The following is a 22,478-nucleotide window of genomic DNA, read 5'->3' as shown; positions in this document are numbered from 1 at the left end:
ATTGACGACATTGACGAGTCGGCAGAATGCAGTGTCACCAACTCACCGCCCGGAAAAAGGGCCAAGGAAGCAAATAATAATAGCTCTCAAGCGGGTTCAGCTTTGTTGCACTTATCCCAAGCGCCATCACGCGGACTGATGTGATTGCTTGGTTATACTACGTAACTAATTGCTTTGCTCTGGTTCAGCGTCGAGGCGATAAGAGACGTCAAATCGTCCTCACAATCGTCAGTCCGTGATCTGACTATTCGGCTTGAATCTTTTGCCGCAGAGTGAGTGGAGATCCAGCATGCCCAGCGCCCGTGAAGCTCAAAATTGTGCCCATTCATGCTCCGCGATTGTTCCAGCCATGCTCTCTGTGAACATCCTTGATGAACTCAATCGCAGTCTTGAACGCCTTCTCCCTCGTCTTCTCATCAATCAGGAACGAGGGCACTATTCAATGGCAGTGGGTCAACATTGGAGCCCTTGCAAAGCCGAGCAGGTGAGATATAAGGTGACTTACATTCTAACCAAGCATGCATACAGTCCTCAAATAGCATGATCTGCACCTCTCTTCGAACTGCATTGGCGCCATCTTCTGTTTCCCTTTGCACGTCTTCCTTGAGCCGCTCAGCAAATTTCAGCTGCTCATCTAACAGAATGTCGATCGTGGGGGTGACGAGGAGAATCTTCGGCGGAAGATCGGAGATTGGGGCTAGGATTGGGTTGAGTATAGGATTGTTAATACTCGCCGGTCGAGTGCGGGCCACATAGGAGTCAAATAGAGGTTGAAGGAAGAAGAGAGGGTCTTGTTTGGGATAATTGGCTGGTTTGGGCTTCTCAGCAGGCTTGAGGCGAAGATCTACCTGGGTAGATGAGGTTTATGTTGGCATGTAGCTCCCACCAAATATTGAGAGAAAATGGAATTTCTACTAACCGGTGCACAGAAGGTGACGCATCCTTTGACCGCAGTCTGACTGGGCCATTTGAACATGCCACCACCCATTTGCGACACTGCCAACGCCAGATTTGCGCCTGCAGAGAACCCACTGACGGTCAACACCTTCGGATCTGCCCCCCATCGCTTCTCCGCATGCTGCACCAGCCACTTCGAGACATCCTCGATATCCTCATGAGCAGCCGGAAAGATATGGCGCGGAGAGTAACGATACTGCGTGGAAATGACAACCCCTCCCGTCTCTCGCGAAAGGCGTTGACAGAAATCAGCGTCGAATTCTGGAAGGCCGCCCAGAAACGCACCACCGTGTATATCAAGATGGATCGGGCGAAGAGGTCTCTCATCACTGGTTCTGCATGGAGGGTGGAATACAATGGCACGAAGGGGTTGATTGAGCCGGCGTGTAGGGATCAAGATGACGTCGAAAGCATTGGAGAATAGCCATGGCAGGCATTTCAAGGAGTAAGTGAGAAGGACAATCGGTTGGAGAGTCAAAAGACGCCAGCGATAGGTGAAAAGGAGAGCAGGGGCGACGAAGGCATCGATAGTGGGAGCAAACCAATGCCGGAGAGCCCTCAGTACTTCCATTTTGAACACTGTAAAAGAACACTGTAGATCACGCGACGAAGAACAACATTAAGTCTCATACCCTCAACACCCAGGGATAAGACCTCGGCATTTACTACGTAGTAGTACTGCGAAGGCTTTCATCTCTGGGTGTCAGCAGTATTTGTCCGGGATGACGCCAAATCGCATGACTCAGAAGTGCCTGCTTCGTATTCGGTCGCTCTACTCTTCGGATTTCCCTCTGCACCAGGTTGATTAGAGGAACTAGCCAGATTTCAGAGAATAGGCAACCAGTTGACCACCCGATGATGAATCTTGCTCATGAGTCATGCTGGACCAATGTATGTACTCTATGAAGTTTGCTGTTGCGACCGCCATATGTACAAAAATGACCTCCACGAAACAAAAGAAAGCACGCTCGAGCACTTTGCTTCCCAGGAAGACCTTGACTCCAAACCTCAGAGCAGCTAATTTAACCTCGTCGACCAAAGATCTTGCCATCAGCCTCCATGTCTACTAGTTCGACAGAGCCACCAACGCCAGCCCCAAGATAAGTCTTCCTGAGCCATACGTAGGAGACAATAGCGATGATCAGCGTTGACCCCAACGCCATAGAACTCCAGTTCATCGTTTCGACTGTCGGATTGGGGAAGACTGGGAACATGCCAGACACCAAGAAGCAGATAAGGAAAAGGATGGCAAGCGAGTTGACGACGTTTCCCAGAGTCTTACCCAGGAAGAAAGAGGGTGGCTTGGCAAGGCTGCCGTAAGGACCAACGGCATTGCGGTGGTAAAGTCGGGATGCGATACAGATCATATACGAGACTAAAAGACCAGAGTTTCCAATGGTCTGAATGTTGATGAAAGCGGCAGTTGATCCCAGAGGAATAAGCGCAAGTCCGCATGCAATGAACCAGGTCAGGAAGACAGCGTGTACGGGGATACACCTCTCTGGAGAAACCTAGGTAGCGATTAGAATCAATGTGCTGAGATCTTTGGAGTTACGAAATCTTACATAGCTGATCCAACCAGAAAACGGCAAGCCTCCATCACGAGCGAACGCGTACAGCTGGCGCGAAGACGTGGTGTTCTGATTGACGGCACAGAAAATGTAAAAGAAGATGATGAAGGCCACCATGACCATAGTCGCAGTCCGAGATTGAGTGGCGTTCCAGATGACCTGGATGTACGGCTGTCCAGTAGGGGTGGCAAGCACAGATTCGACATCTCCAACGACGGCGATAAATGCAACCAGCATCAGGAAACCGAGCAGATAGTTGACACCAGCGGTAGACAACATAGCCTTGGGAAGCTGTCTTGATGCATCCTTCAATTCCTCCGCCAGATGAACCGCAGAGTCAGATCCTATCAAGGTGATAACAGGGCCACTGATTCCCACGAAGCAGGCACTACCGATACTGCCCCATCCGGCGTTGTCTTCAAAGTGGGTGAACATGTACCTTGGGCCGGAACGCGAGCCCATAGCCAGCAAGATGATGAGGAACGCGACAAAGGCCAAGATGTAGATGGTGAACACCGCAGCTTCGATACCAGGCAGCCGTCTGGCCAAGTACACGTTGAAAAGAATGGCGCAGGTACAGATGACGATGGTGAGAAGGGCAATATGCCACGCCTCTGGGACATATGTATCTGAGGCTACAACAGCAAAGCCTTGGATTGCTGAAGCGCCAACATTGGAAGCTCCTGGCACATAACTCTGCCAACCCAACGCACACATCCAACCTAAAGAACTTAAAGTTAGAGGACAGCAATTGGAAATGCGATGAATCCTGGTAGACAACTCTACTTACCAACGAAGTAACTGAGAGGTTTCTGCCACTTGGGAGGCGCAAAGACTGACACCCAGTGATATTGACCGCCAGTTGTGGGTTCACTGGCGGTTGAATCAGTGCTTATTCGAAGAAATGGACGTGACCACTTACATAGATGCCATCTCAGCCATGGAAAGCACACACATGAACATGCCAAAGCAGACACCCAGAAACACCCAGATCGCTCCGGCAGGGCCACCATTCGTCAACGAAAGCGTTCCTGTACTATCGAGAGCATCAATAGGTATATCGAAGCAAACATATATGCGACACCCGGAAGGAGACCTACACAAGCGAGAAAGGCCATGTCAAACCGACAATCACTGCGTAACCGACAAGAGTCACCACAGAATATACACGCTTGGAGTGGTCAGCTCGCCAGCACGAAGATTCTGAGCGCGCCAACAGATCTTACATTCAGTTCTTGCGGTTTGTGCATCCGCCTCATATCCTGGTCATCGGCGGCAGTACCAGGCACTGGGGCCCGTATAACGGGGCGAGTCACCGTGCTGCGTGCCATGTTCGATGCAGAATAAAGATGGGAGTTCAACCACGAAGCGGAGGAGATTCAGGTCAGAAAGGGAAAGTCGTGGGGCACAGGAGGAGGTCGCCTCCTTGGTCTACAAGAGCTGCATGGTAGAAGCCAGCACCAATTAGGAAATATAAAGAATACTAACCTTCCAGACATCGCTTAGCTTGACCCCAGTTTTATCAAGACTTCATGCTATCTCGTAAGGAGAATGACATTTAGGGTACCACGTTTTGATAAGATCAAAGGCAATCTGAGAACCCTCTTGTCATTGAGCGTTGGGGGGAGGATCTTTCGTTTCACAAGGAGACCCACTGTATTTTGGCTGGGATGCTGCCTCGATTGTCAGGGTCCGGGCAGTAGTCTCTGGGACGAACAGTTTAGATCCAAGGCTTCCGCTGACGGTTCGTACTACCTACTACGTAGTAGTAGACTAGGTGAATCTGTTTCACTCGGAGTAGAAACTCTCCCTTTTCCCGCCGTCAGGACCCTGGCTGGCTTGATTCAACATAGTTACTGCGTAATTAGTATGTACCAGTAGGCCTTGGTCCGAGCCAGCACCGGACTTGATTGTTAGCTGCCCCTCGGGGCTCCAGGGATGAAATAGTCCATGCTTAGCGGGCAAAACTGCACCAAACCAATCAATCGAAGGGAACCGAAGCTCGAGGGAAATCGGAGGTGACGTTGCATCTGCAGAATCTCACGGTTCGGCCAGGACGGCAGAACAAAGTAAAAAGGAGGCAAAAAGGCGGTGCGGGGGCACTGAGCGGGAGATATGCCCAATGGCGTCTTCCAACCAGGATTGCATCGTATCAATGCACGTGTGAATGGATATGCTCATGCGCCTTTTCCCGGCTGAGATGCACAAAGGCTGTTTTGTGGTCAACAATATAAGGTGTTGGCTGATGGCTGTCAACTGATGCCGCACCTTTTCCTTCCTGTTCACCCTCCGGAATAGCAGCAGACGGGGAATCTATGCTTCTTTCCAGACTCGCCTCTGCCATGACACGGACCGTGGTTCGCCACTACGTAGCGCGATTTTGATATGATTACTATGTAGTATGACCCGGCCATCACTCTTCTTCGCGGAGACTACGCTGTACTCCACCCGCTGTCGCGTAAGAACCTTCCCAGCCAGTGGAAATCAAAGTCAAATTTCAATAGACCAGTGTCAAAGGGAGAGTCAAGAGTTTGGGTGCTGGTGTAAATGCCGCACTCTCATCCATCATCGCTCTCAACACCAGAGAACGACTCATCCTTTCTGCTTGGTATGATCTCGTGTTCATCCACAACGTCTTCATAGCCAGCCATGGATTCATCTGGTAATCGCCTCACCGCCATATCTCCCGACAATCATCAGCCATGGCTATGGTTCATGCACTTTTTCTCGATGGCTTTTATTGTTTTTGCTGCTTGCATGAGAGCGTGGATGAAATGGAGGCAAGCTGCATTGAGTGATGCTCTTCTGTTTGCTGCGCACGTGAGTCAGATTGCAGTCGACGTTGGCCAAGCATGGACGCTGAGATCTCGATTGAACAGCTTCTATATATTGGCTACTGGGTGGTCCTTCTATTCTCGTTGATCAGTGCGCTGGGCAAGTCCGAAAATATCACCACTACCCTCCAGGAGAGCAGGGCAGCAAAGGTAAGCTCAGCTGCTGCTTCATCCCATCCAAGTTGTACCAAATCAGCTGACCGCCTCTTCCTCACAGCTGGTATTTGCGAGCCGAATATTGCTGGCCATCATCCTCGGCGCAACGAAAGTATCTACGATGTACCTTATTCGGGAGATCTTCACCAGAGATGCAACAAAGTGGTGGTTTCGAGCGATTGTGGGAGCCGCAATTGTTCAAGCAGCCTTCGGGGCTCTTCTACTGTCGGTCGAGTGCTCGCCAGCTCAAACACTTAATGCAAGAAATAATGATCACTGCTCTGGAAATGTGCGTTCTGCTTTTCCTCTCAGCATGTCGAATGAAGATACTGATGTGGCCCTGTGGCGCATGAATTACGCTGCTCTGTCTTGGATGTCACTGACCTCTTTGTCAGGAGGCCCGCTGGATCGTCTTTACAGTGATCGAAGCCCTTTTAGAATGCCTGATGGTCATTCCTGTTGCGATCATCGTGATGAGGCTGCAGACCAGCCTGCAGAAGAAGATTTGGGCAATCACCGTCTTTGTTTGCAGATCAGTGTATGCTTCCTGCCTTCGAACTTTCCAACCATGATCAAATGCACTAACAGCTACAGGGTATGGGTTCCGATGTGGATGCACCTTGCCTTCTACCTTCGTTTCCTCCGAAGTGGCCGAAACAATATCGACATTGTGCCCGCCATGGTCACTGAGGAGCTCTGGGTAGCCCTGGCCCTGGTATCAGCATCCACACCAGTTTTGATGCGCGTTGCCAAAAAATTCACCACATCCGGGATTACTCTTAGCACGTCAAAGGCGTACGGTTCAAGGGGAAGCTCAAGTAATCAAAGAAGGACAGGATTCCGACCCGACGATGTTACCAACTCAAGCCAGGTGGATACTCATATGATGAGGAATATGAACGAAGGGGCATCTATTGAAAGTAGAGGGGAGTCGCAAGTCGGGATTTTACGTCAGGTCGACTTCCAGATCTCGTCGGAGACCAAGGACACTACATAACTCTCCGTCTTCGTACCGGTATCCTTCATCCTATTAGCGAGGGGCTTTTTGCTGCAGATCTTGATTACGTTTTGGGTCGGTCCTTTAGAGAGGCCTCATTGGATCATAAACCAAATGATTCTGGCATTGTTTTTACGGATGGCCCAGCATGAACAAACGGGGTAGCAAGCGACGTTCAGATTTTTGGGTGGTTCAACTCTAGCCTCCTCATTTAGTGGAGGGCCTTTGCGGTAGTTGAATACGGTGTATATATATTGAGAGAGTGCAGAGCACAGGATACATGCTGTACATAGACCCAGTCCGACACATCAAATCTTCCCATCATGGGCTCCCACGCGTATATTATGGTACCAGGTAGAAGTACTCGTGTTGGTCATGACAATACCGCTTAACTGCTCAAGGCTTAGCTATCTCTTTTGTAGCTCTCTTTGCTGCATATATACGAGCGCCGAGCTACTAATACTTACTATGGTATGGAGCAGAAGTATCATTCGCATGGTGCTAAGAATGATTAGTTTTGACACGTGTCTACAGTCTATTTCAGAAGCTTCTTCTTGTGTCCATCCACACAAATCATCTTTATCTACACCGCTTAGCCCATCCTATTTTAGTTCTGCCGTCCAGTACCTGTCACCCCTCTGAGTTACCAGCTTCGTGCTAACAATACTTCTGCAACATACTACGTGGGAGGCCTGAAGTGATATTAGCTCAGCATTAGTATATTTACTTGTAAACTCTATCTGTGCAGAACAGCTATGTTCAAAAGAAGTTAGATATAATGATTTGATCCATCAGAATAGATGCACACAGAAAAGGCTTTACAATGACGAATCATAACACGTGTCTTCGTGATGAGGACTACTCGAGTAGCTGCTCCTAGCACCAGACTAACATTACTTCAGGGCCCCCCGTTGTAGTAGTATGCCTGTCACCGTAGTACTACTACGCAGATCTAGAGCCATATAATTCCAACCGGTCAAAAACATCGAACGAGGCGGATCAGCAATGTCGTCCTGCATTAGAGCATGTGATGATCCCATCGCTCCAATGGTCAATTTGTCACATTTCAGTTCGTAGAAGTCCTACAGCCTTTTATGCTTCAAGCCATTTACTAGTTTCCCATATTGTTTGGGAGATGATGATCCTTGAGCCATTGGGTGAAGCATGAGGCAACTGCCAACGGTAGCCGTACATATTCATGCACGTGGGCTGTATTACACCAACGCTAGAAGATTTTCGCCTACTACGTACGCCAGCCATGGTCATTCCGAATCCCCCATGCCACCCGAAAAGGTCGCTATCTGGTTCAAGCTCAGAATTTCAAGAAGACCTTGATCCTGATCAAGCAATAGTCTTCTGTCATGCTGCGAAGAAGTCTGGCTAACGCTGGGCGAGCTTCATCATCCCTTTGATGGTAAAATAGAACACCCTGTGCTTGTACATGTGTCGACAGAGCTGTTCCACCCCACACCGCTTTCAGTGCATTATTTAGCTGCAGTGTTCTTATGCACTTTTAACGCCTCGTCCCACAGAGTCAGACCTCATTCGTTGATTGCTTAAGAAAACTGAGTCACAGCTGAGCATCTGGGGGTAGACGGATTCTCGGGCATGATGCAAACAATGTACAGCTCACGCTGTCACTTGCACAAGATCCAGACGTACAAACAACAACTTTTGGGCTTTAATCGGCATTGATGTTTTCCCCGTCTTGTTTTGAATGTTTGTTGGGAGTACAACAATGAAGACTCTACTGTGCATTTGATGGATTTGCATTTTTCTGATGAAGATGTTGGGAAAGGCGTCTCAACCAGAGCGGTAGGCAGAACTCAGCAAGCAAGCTCTGGCTCCGCTCATTGTGATGACTCTTCCCCACTCCCTCCTCCTGCTGTTGGGCTCATGTCTCCGTTACCAGTGACGGGTCTGGTACCAAGTACTCTGCTTATAAGAGAACAAAATCAAAATCTGGCACAACAAGCAGATAACAGTTCTTCTGAAGACAATCCCACTGCCCAAATTGAGAACATCCCACTGGTCCGCCACCCGAGTAAGGTATCCTTCAGGATTACCAATACGGAAAGCAAGAAAATAGGACATGACCATATGAACAACAACGAACCGTCGGAGACCACTGCTTTACTGACGGAAGGAGATGTCCACGCGTCCCAAAATCCATATAGTCATCGGAGCAGCGCCAAATATTTGGATGGAGAGGAGGGTGAATTCGAGACGACCTGGAGAAATGAGCTCATCATTCTGACCAAGTATTCGTTACCCCTGATGCTCACGTGTGTACTACAATATTCCTTAACTGGTGCAAGCGTCGTTGCTGTTGGACATCTTGGCAAAACCGAGCTTGGAGCTGTTTCTTTGGCTATAATGTCGTCCAACATCACTGGCTACTGCACCTATGCAGGACTCGCCACCAGCCTAGATACGCTTTGTGCTCAGGCCTACGGCTCCGGAAGACCTCACCTGGTTGGATTATATCTCCAGCGAACTGTTTGTTTTCTATGGATCATCACCATTCCTATTGCAGCCATCTGGCTTAGTGGTACACAGATCTTACTTCGGATCACCCCTGAGCGTGAATCCGCCGAGCTTGCTGGGCTTTTCTTGAAGGTATTAGTCCTCGGTGCGCCTGGGTTTGCAATGTTCGAAGCAGGAAAAAGATTTGTGCAGGCTCAGGGACTCTTTAATGCTAACCTATACGTTTTGCTCATATGTGCGCCATTGAATGCTTTTATGAACTGGTTGTTCGTCTGGGTGAGAAAGATGGCTCGAACAAGTGGAAGGATGCTAACATCGGTCCTCTCTAGCATTTCAATTGGGGATTCATCGGAGCACCAATCGCTGTGGCCATTACACACAACCTTCTTCCTCTCTGCCTATGGCTGTATGTCTATTTCGTGGACGGTAGAGAGTGCTGGAATGGTTTCACCACACAGGCGCTTCACAATTGGTACCCAATGATTCGACTGGCCGTGCCTGGATATGTGATGTTGATATCGGAGTTTCTTTGCTTCGAGATTCTTACATTGGCATCCGCTCATCTCTCCGCCACGGCGCTTGCAGCACAATCTGTTCTTGCGACTCTGTCCTTTATCACTTTCCAAATTCCCTTTCCCGTCAGCATTGCGGCTAGTACACGTCTTGCCAATCTTATAGGCGCAGGTCTGCCAGGTGCCAGTCAGGTATGCATTAATGTGACCTTAGCGATGGCCTGCTGCGCTGGAGCTTTGAATGTTGTTATGCTTACAACCTTGCGTCACCACATTCCCAAAATCTTCACGAGTGATCCCATTGTCACTGACCTGATCGTCAACGTGATTCCGCTCTTTGCTGCCTTTCAGATGTTCGACGCTCTCGTTGCGAACAGTAGTGGCCTCTTGAGGGGTATGGGACTTCAAAAGATTGGTGGCTGGGTTGCTGTAAGCTGTTACTACGGTGTCAGTATACGCAGGGACCACTCCTCAGATCTCTACCTGACGCAGATATCTTACAGATTGCGATACCCGTGTCTCTCGGAGTAGCTTTTGGTTTGAGGTGGAGCTTATTTGGACTATGGACCGGGCCAGCCATTGGTCTCTTCTTGTAAGTACCCAATCAGTTTCCTCGTGTCATGGAACAAACCTTCGTATGGCTTCTTGAGTTTTCCAATAAATTTCCTCTGTTGTGCTGATGGAATGATATAGAGTTTCTACGATTGAATGGTGGTTCATATATCAAACGAACTGGATGCAAATTATCGAAGCTGCGGCTCTGAGAAACGAGGCTGCGGTATGTTGACCATGGGACTCTCAACGACAACGGCACAAGTCGGGTTTGCAAAGATATATTGAAGAGAAGAAATGAAAACATTGTCTACTGCCCTTACGGCCACAGTGGACTTTCAGCATTGCTGAGCACGGCGTGTGCAGGAGACTACCTTTTCATTCATTAGAAGGATAGAGCCCAGTGAAGCTACAACTGCTGGCATTCCGACAAGCCAAGACCTTGATGGCTTTATCGTGCACTAACTAATTAGAATTTCCTCATATGAGAAGACGGCATCAGTCCCTCAATTTGTCTTTGTTTTCTACCATTATCTTTCACTGACAATGTTCATTATAGTTTCAGAGGTGTGTGGGAGGACTCCAGGATCTGGAATTATTAATAGCAAACAATGTTGTCGAACAGCTTGGTCCGGAAACGGAGCTGGTTGTTCCCCTTTGTATTCCGATGCGCAAACTCGTCAGGGATGCACGTGGATATGATGCATTGACCAACCTCAATATCATGCCCAGCTTTCATATATCTCTTTCCTAAATTCATACAATGTCAATGTTTTTCTGTCATGTCCTCGCCTAAATTTTCATTCTCGGACGCTGGTGTAATACCGGGACGGACCCCGGAAGTCCTTGACCAGAGTACCTCGAGCGTGTTCCAGAAATTGATTAGAAAATACAACGACGAAACTGCCGCCTTCCTCGCCTCACACATTGGCTTTGAAGACGATGATCTCGACTGGGAAGGCGTGAGGCCGTCAGGTCAAGGCAACTTCGGAGCGGTGGGACTGTGGGTCGGCAAAGACAAGAATGGAAGCAATGTAAAGGTCAGCACGACGAAGGGCACCATCACTTCATCTGCTCAAGGCTCCAGGAAATCGCTGTCAAACAGTGCAATTGGACCGGAGCGGCGAAGCGGAACCCAGAGGCACGGATACCTCCAGAAGCCTTGATCATGAAACAACTGAATCGATTCCATTGTCCCAATATCCTGCGGCTCGAGAACTTCAAGACCTATCCCGCAGACAAAAATTAGCGGTTCTACCTTGAAGCATGTCCCTACGGCGATTTGGCGGAGATATGGGATCGATACAGAAAATATAGGTGGGTTTTTGTGGCCGGATACTCCTAAGAGCATGGATGACACTGACAATTTTGCAGTCATTATCTTCCAGAAGATTTCTTATGGCATATCTTTTACGGGCTAGCACGAGCAACACTGGTTATGGCACAAGGTCCGTTCTATAATCTAAGGACGAACGAGCCGACCAAACGCCGCCTTCTGCCATTAGACATCAAGCCTGCAAACGGTAGCTCTCAAATTTCCAAAACGAGCTAACATCAGCAGTTTACTAACCGTCATCCCAGTGATTTTAAGTTAATACAAAAGGACGAGTCCTTCCTGAAATCGTATCCTGATGTCAAGTTGGCGGATTTTGGCCTGGCAGAACTGACGGGTCCAGATGATGCCCGGAATCCTATCGGATTATACGGACTGGGGTCTAAAAGCATACAAAACCTCCGGTAAGCAGAAAGACCTTGGAACTTGGATCCTCATTTGAGCCTTGCCGGACGATAATTGACGCAGAGACAGGCGATGTGAGTGACTGTGGCATTGACTTCTGATCAAGATGGCTGATGATAGCAACGCAGAGAAGCGAAGTCCCAAGGTTCGACGGATGGAAGGAATCGCCCTTGAAGAGAGGCGAGCAGCTCGAACCGAGATCCAATATCTGGCCAATGGGTATGGTGATATATTTGTTGATGATGCTGACGGATGTGTATAAGTGAATGGACGAGACTGAGACTGTTTCGGAAGAAGACTTCATTCGCCAAGGCAAGCATGTCATTGGCCCAATCCAAACAAGAAGAAACCCGAATACTCTGAGCAACTTCGTGATCTGGTCCGTGAATGTCTTAACCCCGCTGTAACAAAGCGTCCAACAGTCTGATGCTTTATCACAAGAACAAGGGCTGGCTTAGAGGGGTTCAGGACAAGTGCTGCAACTGGCAAGGATACGACAAAGGTACCAAGGCTTGTACATCTCCAACCCAATGTGAGCCTGCTGCCGCAAGGCCGGCCGCGTCAAGTACACCCAGAAGCTGCTGATAATCCTGTCGCCGAATCCACGACCCCTCGAACAGGTGTCAGACAAAGGACACCTGCCTGGCAGCCTTGTCGTGTTGGGAACAGCCAGCACATACAGCGTCTAGAAGTGCCTCTAACCACCATCAGTAGCAACAGCGAGGTTCTACCTACAACAATACCGTCAGCAAACAAGAGCGAGCGGGATGGCAAGAGACGTCGTCATAAGCCCAATGAAGACTCTGGACAGTCTGTGCCAGCAAAGAGAAGTAGGATTGCTAACATCGCCGGCAAGGTCATAGCCATCTCAGATGATACTTCTCATGCCGAAAATACCTCATCCCATCCCGTAGCTCTAGCTGCGGCCAGCTTTAGGGATCGTGAAGATAAATATCGCAACAAGCACCGGGAGACATCTAGCAGAAGTGCTGATTTTGATTGGTCGGACCTTGCTAACTGTGGGAGCAGTGTAGACTATCGAAGCACTTTATTGGAGGAGGAAGATAGAAATGCAGACCTCAGATACGCCAAACTCGGGTCATTGAAGCAGTACAAAGGAGATTCAGGAGGTCGTCCCATCCTGGGGAAGCATAGAAGTGCACAGTGAGCTTATTATGTGATTTGAGACTGTGTACCAAAATGAATTAAAAGATTTTGTATCTGGAAGTGGGAGCTTCTTGCAAGAGACTAATACCAATTTGAACGCCTACCAAAGCGCTACGACGAGGTGCTCAAGCCGCAGCAGGGATGCCCATTGATGCCTCAACAGTAACATCGATCTTCTCCTTCTCCATGATATCCTCAGTGGCACCAAAATTCTCCCGCCCACTCGCGAAGATCTTATCGAAGTCGTACTCGAACCACCTGATTTCAGGTGATAATCCGGCAAACTTCCACACCCCATCTATCTTCTTGTACCAATGCTTATTGGTGCTGTGTGCGTGACCCTTGACCGCTACGGTCGTCAGCGTCTCATCCGTATACTTTTGGTGCGGGACTCGGAGCTGATGGAAGCCAATGACTTCGGTAGGCGAGACCATCTCCCATTTCGAGCCGCCGCAGAAATGCTGGGTTTTGAGGGTTGGGTCACCGAGCACGGTTGGGGAGGAGACCATGGCAACGAAGTCTGAGGCCGGCATGGCGGGCCAGCATTTGTTGAGGAACGAGGTGTAGTCGATTCTCAGTTCTGGTGCGATGATTTTGGACAGGCGCTCCCAGTCCTGCAGCGTCAAGGTTACCACTGACACAAGACCTTTTCGAGGCACAAATGGATTGGGATGCTGTGGGCAGAGAATTGTGGCATACCTTAGCGTCATAACTGTCTGCCCACTCGAAGTAGGCGGCATTGAGCCCCAAGAAGTCTAAAAGGGATGAATTAGCTTCAAGTGTTCACGCTTGTCCATGGATGACGGGAAATCTACCCTCGAGAGTTATGTTAGAATCCATCGCGATTCAGTCTGAAATGGCCAATAAGGAAAAGTAAAAACACTGAGAAGCTTGCAAGAGATCAAGGAGCTTCCCGGTCGAAAGACCATCAACAAACATGCTTATATAAAAATTTCCAAAGTCATAGCGGAAAGTCCGAATGTAGCGGACGTCCAAGACAGGACGGACTCCGTGAGTATTGGGCAACATGCTCGGAACGGATGCGGATCAATGCGCAGTATCTCCCATTCGTCTAATCTATTTTGGCAAGTTCGACTGAGATTCAAGTCTTGAGCGTTGCTGTGACCCAGACGAGGAGATTGGGGTTATGTGGCTGATTTTCAGGCCAACCTTTGCCAGTTGGTATTGGGGGATAGATTTGGAGATGGACTTCCCTACTGGCCTACGGACATTATAGGTTTTCCTGCACAATTCAGGCTAGAAACTTCTTGTTGCCCGCAAAATCGTGGGTGTAGTTCAAGGAACCTTGTTGGACGTGCAAAAGGCGGAGTGCATGATGGATATCCGGATGCGTGAAGACTTATGTAAGCAATTGCCAAGACCGATATACACCTGCCAAGATGCTTGAATGTCACAGCAAACATCGCATAGCAGTTCTGTTCTCTCTTCAGGCGAGCCCTGGAAGGCGACGGGCGGGAGTAAGGTGAGGAGCAGAGGCGATGGTGACATGCTCGGATGTTTGCTTCCAAGCCCTACAAACTTCTTACGCCCACATCTAAGCTGGAAGCTCCGCCGTGACAACGCATCACATGGTCGGACGCAAGCATGGCACCTCAACCTGATTCCCTGTTGGTCCCTGCCATAGAAAAACCTCCCCTTACACGCTCTAGATCTAGCACAACACCTTCCAGACCGCCTTACCCAACGCTGGACCTTTCCGCGACTCGGCCCGATCCAGCTTCTCGTTCACATTCCTTTCTCTCCCCCGTCATTGCAAAGCCACGGACCTCTCAGACTCTGCCGGATGCTACGTCAAGCTCACGACTACACATACCCATTACGGCAGCGCGGCAACATCGAACCGATCGTGAGCATCGCGATTCATCTAGGCACCGTCACACAAAAAGCGATGCTCATGGGGGTGGCTTCAGATCTCACCGAAGAGACAGGAGTGACGGTCTCCCTCATCTCGCGGCTGGGATAGCGGCTGAAAGGGAGAGGAGAGCCGATCAGACGAAGCTATCCAGCGACCCTTGGACTGCTCTGGGAAATGACTTGAGGCGGATTGCATCCAACCGAAGCGGTCGAACTGGTACGGCCGGACCGGGCATTGGGGAAGGCGGCAACCTTCGCAGATCCACTTCAGATCCGAAGAAGCGAACGCAGCGGAAACAGAAATCGGAGATTGAAATATTGCTCGATCGAGCAGAAGCTAAGACGATGGCCAAGCGGGCCGCCATCTCACACAAACACGTGGACACGCTCCGAAGAACCAACGCCGAAGCAGAGGAGGAACTACAGCGCCAGCTAGCTGCCGTCAACAAAACTTCGGTGGACATGACTAGAAGGCTTGACTACACGTACTACAACCTCTTGGAGAAAGTGGGCAACTTGGTTGCTCTAGTCCAATCATTCCATTCTCTATCCTCACAAAGCAAGGACATGATAGATCATTTCACGAAGGAAGCTTCAATGCTAGAACGAGATGTCAGGATCAAGCTCGAAAGATTCAAGACGAGCTTCGAGGAACGAGAAGACCGCGTTAGAACACTGGAAGAAAGAGGTGCCAGAGCCAATACTAGAGCGCAGGATCTAGGTGCCCGTCTTGAAAAGGCACGGCAGCGGGTAGAAGCTTGGGAGAAGAAGGAGGGAGTAGAACGAAGGAGGAGGAGTCGCCTGTGGAGGAGTATCTGGACGGGCTTGATCGTGGTGCTGGTCGTTTTGTTTTTTGGCCTGACTTGGCGGGAGTGGCGATCAGAGGTCGATATTGTGAGGATGGCGCTGATGGATGAGAAAGACAGGGTTGCGCTTTTGAATCAAAGCCTATTTCTCGAGAAAGATGTGGTGGAACTGTCAGAAGTGCCGGATGACGTGAAGGACATTCTGAGCAGAGTTGCCGAGAGGAAAAGTCGTCCTGCCCAGACAAAAGCCACGTCTGAGCCTCCCAACCTCTTAGAGACAGATGAAAGGTTGCGAGCCCTCGACGAGCTCTGACCCAATATAACTGTACACGTTTCCCGTCCTATCGCCGTTCCCCCCCCCCTTTCTCACCAAAGCTAAAGCACCTTATTTCCCTTCCTCCTCCTCCCCTCCCTCCTCCTCCTCCTCTCCACAATCCGTGCATGCATCTTCTCCCCCATCCGCTCAAAGCGCTCCTTCTCCTCCCTTGCCTTCCGCCGATCTTTGATCGCCTGCACGCGCCGATCCCGTTCCACCGCTCTCTCGGCTTTCATCTCGCGCTCGAGCGTCTTGGTCGCCTGGGCTGTCTGGGCGAGGGAGATGCGCTTGCGGTAACTGCTGTGACTGTGGGTGGTGCGGTTAGAGAGAGGGCGGAAGGCGGCGCGGGGTGGGTGCCAGGATTTGCCTGTTTTGGAGGGGGGTTTTAGAGTGAGAGATTGAGGAGGAGGGAAGGGAAGTTACCGTTTTTCCTTTGGCCGGGTGGAGGAGGTGGCGGTTGTTTTTCTGGTGTGGTGGAGTCGGTTGTGGGGGTGTTGAGGGTGGAGGATGCGGTGCCAGCCATGCCTGGGGGGGCGTGGTGACCGACGGTGTGAAAGTTTTCTTTGCCGCACAACTTGGGTCTTCAGGCCGGCTTGCTCAGCTCCGTCGCTTTGATTATTTTGGCCTTACAGGAACGGCACCATAGTTGATGAGATCCTCATTGATTAGCCTAGATATGTTCTTAGATTGGCCCTCAAAATGTTTCTGAATTGACCCTTGAATAGCTGTCAAATTGGCTGTTGAATTGGCTGTCGAATTGATTGTCGAATTGGCCGTCGAACTGGTCGTCGAATTGGCCCACAAATAGCCCTCGAATTTCTCGTTGAATAGCCCTTAAATTGACTAAATCGCGATAGAATAAGGAGAGAGAGGGGGGGAAGGAAGAGAGGAAGGGATATCCTGCTTCGGATGCTGCTTTCTGTACTTTTAGTTAGTTAGCTCATTTGGTTCTTAATATGTGATCTGACCTTCAATCAATAAGGTCTGAAGCTGTGTATGCTCTGCGTTGTTTCAACTCAATAACCCGTTAATCTGTTCTGCGCTCGAAAATTGAATTGGCCGTTTGGCTCACATAGGCCGCCGTAGCCAATAATAGTCCGCCGTAACTTGCGACACTATTTTCTATCCGAGCTTTGTATCTTAGATTTCTAGTATCCTACACACACCCACTACGTAGTAATAGATGTCTTTGAGCCATCTGTGCTTTCAACGTAGACCTTCCTCATATCAACTTTCGCTGTACTGTCAATCAAGGTGACTTAGGAGACAATTGGTACCTGAATGATAGCAATGAATCATTTGCCAACGGGTTCAAAGATATTACAGCCAGCTTCTTCCCACTTTCTATTCGGACTCTACCAAATACCTGATTTAGGTCATCGACCCCGGCCTAGTGACAACTTTCTAGAATATGCGATGGCGCATGAGTTTCTGTGCCATGAAAATGATCTTAGCATCAACATACCTAGCTCCGTTGACAATCTCGATGTCCTCTTCGCAAAGATACAAGCATGGCTTTACTTTGGGCTGATCAGAGACGCTTTCGGCCCATTGACAAGATTCGATGATTTCACTGGCGTAGGTGAAAGCGGCCAGCGCATTATCGAATCAACCAAACTCCGACACTACACGTCACAATGGCAGAAACTGGGAGCCTGCTGCACCGTTAACGAGAAGCATCGGCGCTATGAGAAGATAGCTTCATCAACAGCCAGGGCCTGGAAGTCATGCAATGACCTAGACAATGCGGAAGCACCGCAAATTCCAATGCACATGATAGTGCTTTTCTCGATCAGGATACTGGTGTCGACCCTCAGGGAGATGATTCATCAGTCAGGGAAGGATACCACAGATTTAAATAGTGCCTTTCGCTTCTCACCAGAGCTGGTGAGATGGCCACGCGTGCCAGCATCGTACCGTCCCATCGTATGTTTAATGGTCGATTATGGGTGGTGCTCACACCAAATTCTTCAGCTGCTGAGCACCTATGATATCAGCACTGTATGGTGTATCACATGCGTACATGGCAGAGATATGCCAGGACTTGAACATCAAAAATGTGTTGCTGCGCCCAAATGTATTGCTCGAAATGTTGACCCTAACAAATATCGTGCACGTCATCTTACAGAGGCTTGTGGTTGTGAGGCAGTTGGACCAGACATGGTGGAGGTCAAGTCGGTCCTACGGAATGGTGGGATTCCCCTCATAAGATGTACTGTTGGAAGGCAGGGCCATATCAGCTTTAAAGTCATCCGTGCCGCGAAGCCGAAGCGCCACATCGCCTTCAGTCACGTATGGGCTGACGGAATAGTTATCCCAAAGGAAAATAAAGTCTATCGATGTCAGTTCCTTAACATGTTCACATATCTTCAAAGGGCATCCCCGGAGCTCCGAGCCGAAAAGCTCCATTTGCTGCCCTTCAATTCGTTTCTTGCCCGCCGAGTTCTCCCACGACGGACATCATTCGACATATGGTTTGACATATTCTGCATTCCGAATCGGGAGACCCCCGAAGACATGGAGCTCCGCAAGAAGGCCATTGGACGAATATACCCTATCTTCGCTGGCGCTGAGTGCGTGCTTATTGTGGACAGGTCATTGACCCGACTCGATAGCACCGAATTGTCAACCATAGACATGCTGGCCAGAATTGTCTCATCTGGGTGGATGTCACGTTGTTGGACGTTCATAGAAGCATCCCTTGCTGCCAGATCGATTCTGCTATTTTGCATTGGCGACGAGCTTGTCCGCTACAGCGACATCGATCTGGCAAGAGAGAGCAATGCTGTCTACAAAGCGCTCGACAGGGTGTCGAGAGGAGTCTTTCGCGATATCACTCAATCGGCTTTGCTACCATTCAACATAGCATGGATGGCATCACAGCCTATCGTGAGTGATATCTCTGCTTTCTGCTCTGTCTGGAATTCATTGACGAGTCGATCCACCTCCTGGCCAGATGATGTGTGGGGCATTATGGCAACATTTTTGGGTTATAGTGGGGGAGAGATCATGTCTCTGGCAGAGGAGGACAGGCTACCAGCATTACTGAAGTCAATGCCTGGTGTTCCAGCTTCTTTTCTATTCCGGAACCTACCACGATCATCCTCTGTCCCAGCATCGACTAGATGGATACCAACTAAGATTGAGGGCATTATTCGCCCCGCCGACTCTGTGATAATTTTCGGACCAAGGGGACTATATCTGATCAAGTCAATCGGGATTAAACTTCTGTTCTCAGTAAGTAAAATACCTCCTCGAAGCTTCTCAGTCAGATTTGTGGATCAGCGCATAACAACCGCGCCCTCATGGACCTGCCTATCATGGGATCTGACTGTTCAAAACTATGACATATTTTGCCAACATGTTACACTTGGGACTCAAGTTTGCGTTGTTCTCCACGTAGACGTGGAAGGCAGGGGTGGCACAGGCAATGAGACTCACGGCTGGAAAGGTATTGGCTGCTGCCTCCAGGTCACCAAGACCCACCCGAACGCGATCCCTGAAGCCGATTACCTGTCTTCTCTAACATTTACGACAAGCAACGAGACTGGGCCATGCAGCTTTGACGCCGTCTTTGCGGGCCCTACAGTTATTGTCAACTGTGATCGGGAACCGTGGTACCAGCTCAAGACAAGAAGGCAGAAGCACAAACTTTCACCATGGTTTCTTGGTAGCTTGCTGTACTGGATTATACCCACCTGTTATCTCTTGGTTTACTTTGCTATATTTATACCCTTGTGGATTTGGTATCGTCAAGGCCATGAAACTGCTTTGGTTATAGCGACCCCTATTAGTGTCGCCGGCTTCCTGCCATACTTTCTTTTCCTCAAATTCCTCGAGAACTTGCTGTTTCAAAATTGGTTCGATAGCTTTCTGCATGAAGGAATGCGGCAGCCATGGTGGAAAAGGATTATGCCCATCTGGTGAAGAGACCAGAATGCGTGACCTGCAAAGTTTTTAGATGTTCAGTCTATTGGAATTATCGTAGAAGTGGAAGGTGTAAGAAGTGCGAAAAGGTATGGTATAAGTCCTGAGCATGTACTCTGCCCGCTTTAAAGACGCACCATCCCTTAAGTCACTGAATGGGCTGCTTTCCTTTGTTAGGATTAACGTTGTCGTGATTTAGCGTAAAGTTTTGACGAAAATATAATATTCTCTTTTATTATTAGTTATTAGTTATTATTATTATTTATTTTCTGCTTCTTCTAAGCCAATTTAAAGTGATAAGGGCGTCGCGTAATTCGTTAGGTTGAGTGAGCTAGTAAACTTGACGAGGTTGCATTCCTGTTACCAGTATAAAACCCAGCTCCGAGATTACTTTCTGGCTTAGTTTCTACATAATACAACCTCCTGAGTATGCCGGTGGATGGCACCGTGGATCCTCCGTAGTTTTGCGTTCCCACCCTTTCTCTCTGTAGTACTTGACAGGGCGCGGGACATTGACTGATTATACTGGTCTTGGCACTCCCTCCGATTGCGGTATCTAGAGAACTTTTTCGGGGTAACTAAACACTAACGTAGCACAGTCATAATAATATCACTGCAGTTTGCAAGGCTCATCGTTACTGCTCACATATATGATACGTGACATCCTTTGCGCATGAGAGACGAGTCACTCTATTCAGGTAACTCCTATCTTCCAAACCCGGGACGTGCGTAAATATACTTGAGATGCTCCCTTGAGCGCAGAGACTTCGAATCTCAACTTCTCGTACTCTTCACCGCCACCTGGGTGAATTCTCATTCATCAACCATGCTCTTGCGATAGCCTACGTCCTCTTTCTTCTTACATCCTATCAACGGGGTTCGGTCCTTTTCCATCCAACTTCAATTGCTGCATGGCGACAGCGACCTCGACAAATGCTCCACATGCGGTAATTTCAAGCCAAGAATCCTCGAATCCGAATACACCTGCACATGCACCTGTCACAACCCCGCACACGCAGAGTCAAACCCTCGAAGCGGTGAAAGATATTGTCTTTGGCTCAACTGCTGGAATACTCGGCAAATTTATTGAATACCCCTTTGATACTGTCAAAGTGCGCCTGCAGGCGCAAACAACCTCTCCTCTCGGCCCCGACCGACCGCATGGGCCTCTGGATGCGTTTGCAGCAGCCTGGCGTTCAACTGAGGGGCCGTTGAAGAGTCTGTATCGTGGTATCAGCGCTCCGTTGTTGGGGGCAGCTGTTGAAACGTCTTCCCTTTTCTTTTCATATCGCGTAGTACAGGACATTCTAGTTGCAGCTCTTCCCTCGGTCCGTGCTCTTGATAGCCAGAATGGCGGTGCCCAAGTCAGTCTTCCTTTTTCTGCACTGCTATTCGCGGGGGCGGCTTCGGGTGCCTTTACATCGCTCCTGTTGACTCCGATCGAGCTCATAAAGTGCAAGATGCAAGTTCCACTCACCACAGCACATCTTGGATCAGAGATTGGTTACATGACTCCGAAGCTTCTCGGTCCGTTCCAGCTTACCAAGCAGGTCTTTAAGACTCGAGGGGTGCTAGGCTTCTGGCATGGTCAACTTGGGACACTGATCCGCGAGACGGGCGGAAGTGCTGCATGGTTTGGAAGTTATGAGGGTGTCAAAATATTATTCGAGCGGTACAATGCTGCAGAATCCCGTGCGGATCAGCAGCATCGGGCCGTATCTGAGATATCTATTCCTGCGACATCAACGACATCATTTTCCCAACAACTCATAGCAGGCGCCGCGGCAGGCATATCCTACAATTTCTTTTTCTATCCAGCCGACACCATCAAGAGTCGAATGCAGACTGAAGACGCCGCACTTGCGGGATCACGGCAAACTACTTTTCTTAAGACCGGATCGGAGTTATGGAAACAGCAAGGGTTAAGGGGTTTTTATAGGGGTTGTGGCATCACGGTGTTTAGGGCGGCGCCGAGTTCGGCGATCATTTTCAGTATCTACGAGGAATTGAGGAGGGCGTTCAGGTGATGACCCAAGGTGATGATGAGGTTGGAGCCAGCAGCATTAAAATGGCGCCGAGGGAGTTCTTTGCGTTGTGAAAACAGAGATCACGGAGCTTGAAAGACTACAGTACTAGTAAGATGAGAGGGGTTCAGCAAGAAATGCGACAGATCATATACATCAGTTGGAGTCTAGGCCAAGCAAGCTCAGTGTTACATAGAAATGTTACGAGACCCCAAAGAAGACGAATGAGGAGAAAGTAGCCATCAATATTTTGCTACGTGGAACGAACGCCCAACAGCGTACTCGCGAGCTCTTAAGCCACGTCCCTCGGGCTCGAAGAATAGAACTCAGAGCAAGCAATACAGGGAATAGGACGATACACACTAAAAAGGACATGAGGATGAGGTAGGGAAATCTGCCTCTTCGGATCCGTTGCTTCAATTGAAGATAGACACGCAGTAGCCGAAGAAGCAGTACCCAAGAAGTGGAAAGATAAAAAAAAAATGCCAATCTACCACTTCTTTCCCCCCAAACCCCCCAACAATCACATGACCCAATTAGAAGTTGATCTGATGGGACC

General features: G+C 49.3%; 11 protein-coding genes across 11 annotated transcripts; 7 read left to right on the top strand and 4 right to left on the bottom strand.

Annotated features, from left to right (window-relative positions):
* Positions 1-325: 325 nt before the first annotated feature.
* Positions 326-1,528, bottom strand: EPUS_07776 (uncharacterized protein; the record flags this gene model as incomplete). Its single annotated transcript, XM_007805071.1, has 3 exons — positions 326-435; positions 506-848; positions 920-1,528. 3 exons carry the CDS (start codon positions 1,526-1,528, stop codon positions 326-328), a joined length of 1,062 nt encoding a protein of 353 aa, XP_007803262.1.
* Positions 1,529-1,979: 451 nt separating this feature from the next.
* Positions 1,980-3,859, bottom strand: EPUS_07775 (uncharacterized protein; the record flags this gene model as incomplete). Its single annotated transcript, XM_007805070.1, has 6 exons — positions 1,980-2,468; positions 2,523-3,250; positions 3,319-3,401; positions 3,451-3,564; positions 3,629-3,699; positions 3,755-3,859. 6 exons carry the CDS (start codon positions 3,857-3,859, stop codon positions 1,980-1,982), a joined length of 1,590 nt encoding a protein of 529 aa, XP_007803261.1.
* A 1,318-nt stretch (positions 3,860-5,177) lies between these two features.
* Positions 5,178-6,515, top strand: EPUS_07774 (uncharacterized protein; the record flags this gene model as incomplete). The annotated part of the gene is made up of 5 exons (XM_007805069.1): positions 5,178-5,348; positions 5,408-5,512; positions 5,580-5,807; positions 5,914-6,056; positions 6,113-6,515. The coding sequence occupies 5 exons, from the start codon at positions 5,178-5,180 to the stop codon at positions 6,513-6,515; spliced, it is 1,050 nt and encodes a 349-aa protein (XP_007803260.1).
* A 1,761-nt stretch (positions 6,516-8,276) lies between these two features.
* On the top strand, positions 8,277-10,045 carry EPUS_07773 (uncharacterized protein; the record flags this gene model as incomplete). Its single annotated transcript, XM_007805068.1, has 2 exons — positions 8,277-9,278; positions 9,332-10,045. 2 exons carry the CDS (start codon positions 8,277-8,279, stop codon positions 10,043-10,045), a joined length of 1,716 nt encoding a protein of 571 aa, XP_007803259.1.
* An 803-nt stretch (positions 10,046-10,848) lies between these two features.
* EPUS_07772 (uncharacterized protein) lies at positions 10,849-11,232 on the top strand (the record flags this gene model as incomplete). Its single annotated transcript, XM_007805067.1, has 1 exon — positions 10,849-11,232. One exon carries the CDS (start codon positions 10,849-10,851, stop codon positions 11,230-11,232), a length of 384 nt encoding a protein of 127 aa, XP_007803258.1.
* Positions 11,233-11,910: 678 nt separating this feature from the next.
* On the top strand, positions 11,911-12,066 carry EPUS_07771 (uncharacterized protein; the record flags this gene model as incomplete). Its single annotated transcript, XM_007805066.1, has 1 exon — positions 11,911-12,066. One exon carries the CDS (start codon positions 11,911-11,913, stop codon positions 12,064-12,066), a length of 156 nt encoding a protein of 51 aa, XP_007803257.1.
* A 1,030-nt stretch (positions 12,067-13,096) lies between these two features.
* EPUS_07770 (Scytalone dehydratase) lies at positions 13,097-13,811 on the bottom strand (the record flags this gene model as incomplete). The annotated part of the gene is made up of 3 exons (XM_007805065.1): positions 13,097-13,585; positions 13,671-13,726; positions 13,787-13,811. 3 exons carry the CDS (start codon positions 13,809-13,811, stop codon positions 13,097-13,099), a joined length of 570 nt encoding a protein of 189 aa, XP_007803256.1.
* A 765-nt stretch (positions 13,812-14,576) lies between these two features.
* Positions 14,577-15,965, top strand: EPUS_07769 (uncharacterized protein; the record flags this gene model as incomplete). Its single annotated transcript, XM_007805064.1, has 1 exon — positions 14,577-15,965. One exon carries the CDS (start codon positions 14,577-14,579, stop codon positions 15,963-15,965), a length of 1,389 nt encoding a protein of 462 aa, XP_007803255.1.
* A 62-nt stretch (positions 15,966-16,027) lies between these two features.
* On the bottom strand, positions 16,028-16,491 carry EPUS_07768 (uncharacterized protein; the record flags this gene model as incomplete). Its single annotated transcript, XM_007805063.1, has 2 exons — positions 16,028-16,335; positions 16,392-16,491. The coding sequence occupies 2 exons, from the start codon at positions 16,489-16,491 to the stop codon at positions 16,028-16,030; spliced, it is 408 nt and encodes a 135-aa protein (XP_007803254.1).
* An 893-nt stretch (positions 16,492-17,384) lies between these two features.
* EPUS_07767 (uncharacterized protein) lies at positions 17,385-19,895 on the top strand (the record flags this gene model as incomplete). The annotated part of the gene is made up of 1 exon (XM_007805062.1): positions 17,385-19,895. The coding sequence occupies one exon, from the start codon at positions 17,385-17,387 to the stop codon at positions 19,893-19,895; it is 2,511 nt and encodes an 836-aa protein (XP_007803253.1).
* Positions 19,896-20,806: 911 nt separating this feature from the next.
* Positions 20,807-21,922, top strand: EPUS_07766 (uncharacterized protein; the record flags this gene model as incomplete). Its single annotated transcript, XM_007805061.1, has 1 exon — positions 20,807-21,922. One exon carries the CDS (start codon positions 20,807-20,809, stop codon positions 21,920-21,922), a length of 1,116 nt encoding a protein of 371 aa, XP_007803252.1.
* Positions 21,923-22,478: the final 556 nt, after the last annotated feature.

The sequence above is a fragment of the Endocarpon pusillum genome (genome assembly GCF_000464535.1).
Source record: "Endocarpon pusillum Z07020 unplaced genomic scaffold scaffold3895, whole genome shotgun sequence".
Classification (NCBI taxonomy): Eukaryota; Fungi; Ascomycota; class Eurotiomycetes; order Verrucariales; family Verrucariaceae; genus Endocarpon; species Endocarpon pusillum.
This window is presented reverse-complemented; position numbering and strand designations above follow the sequence as displayed.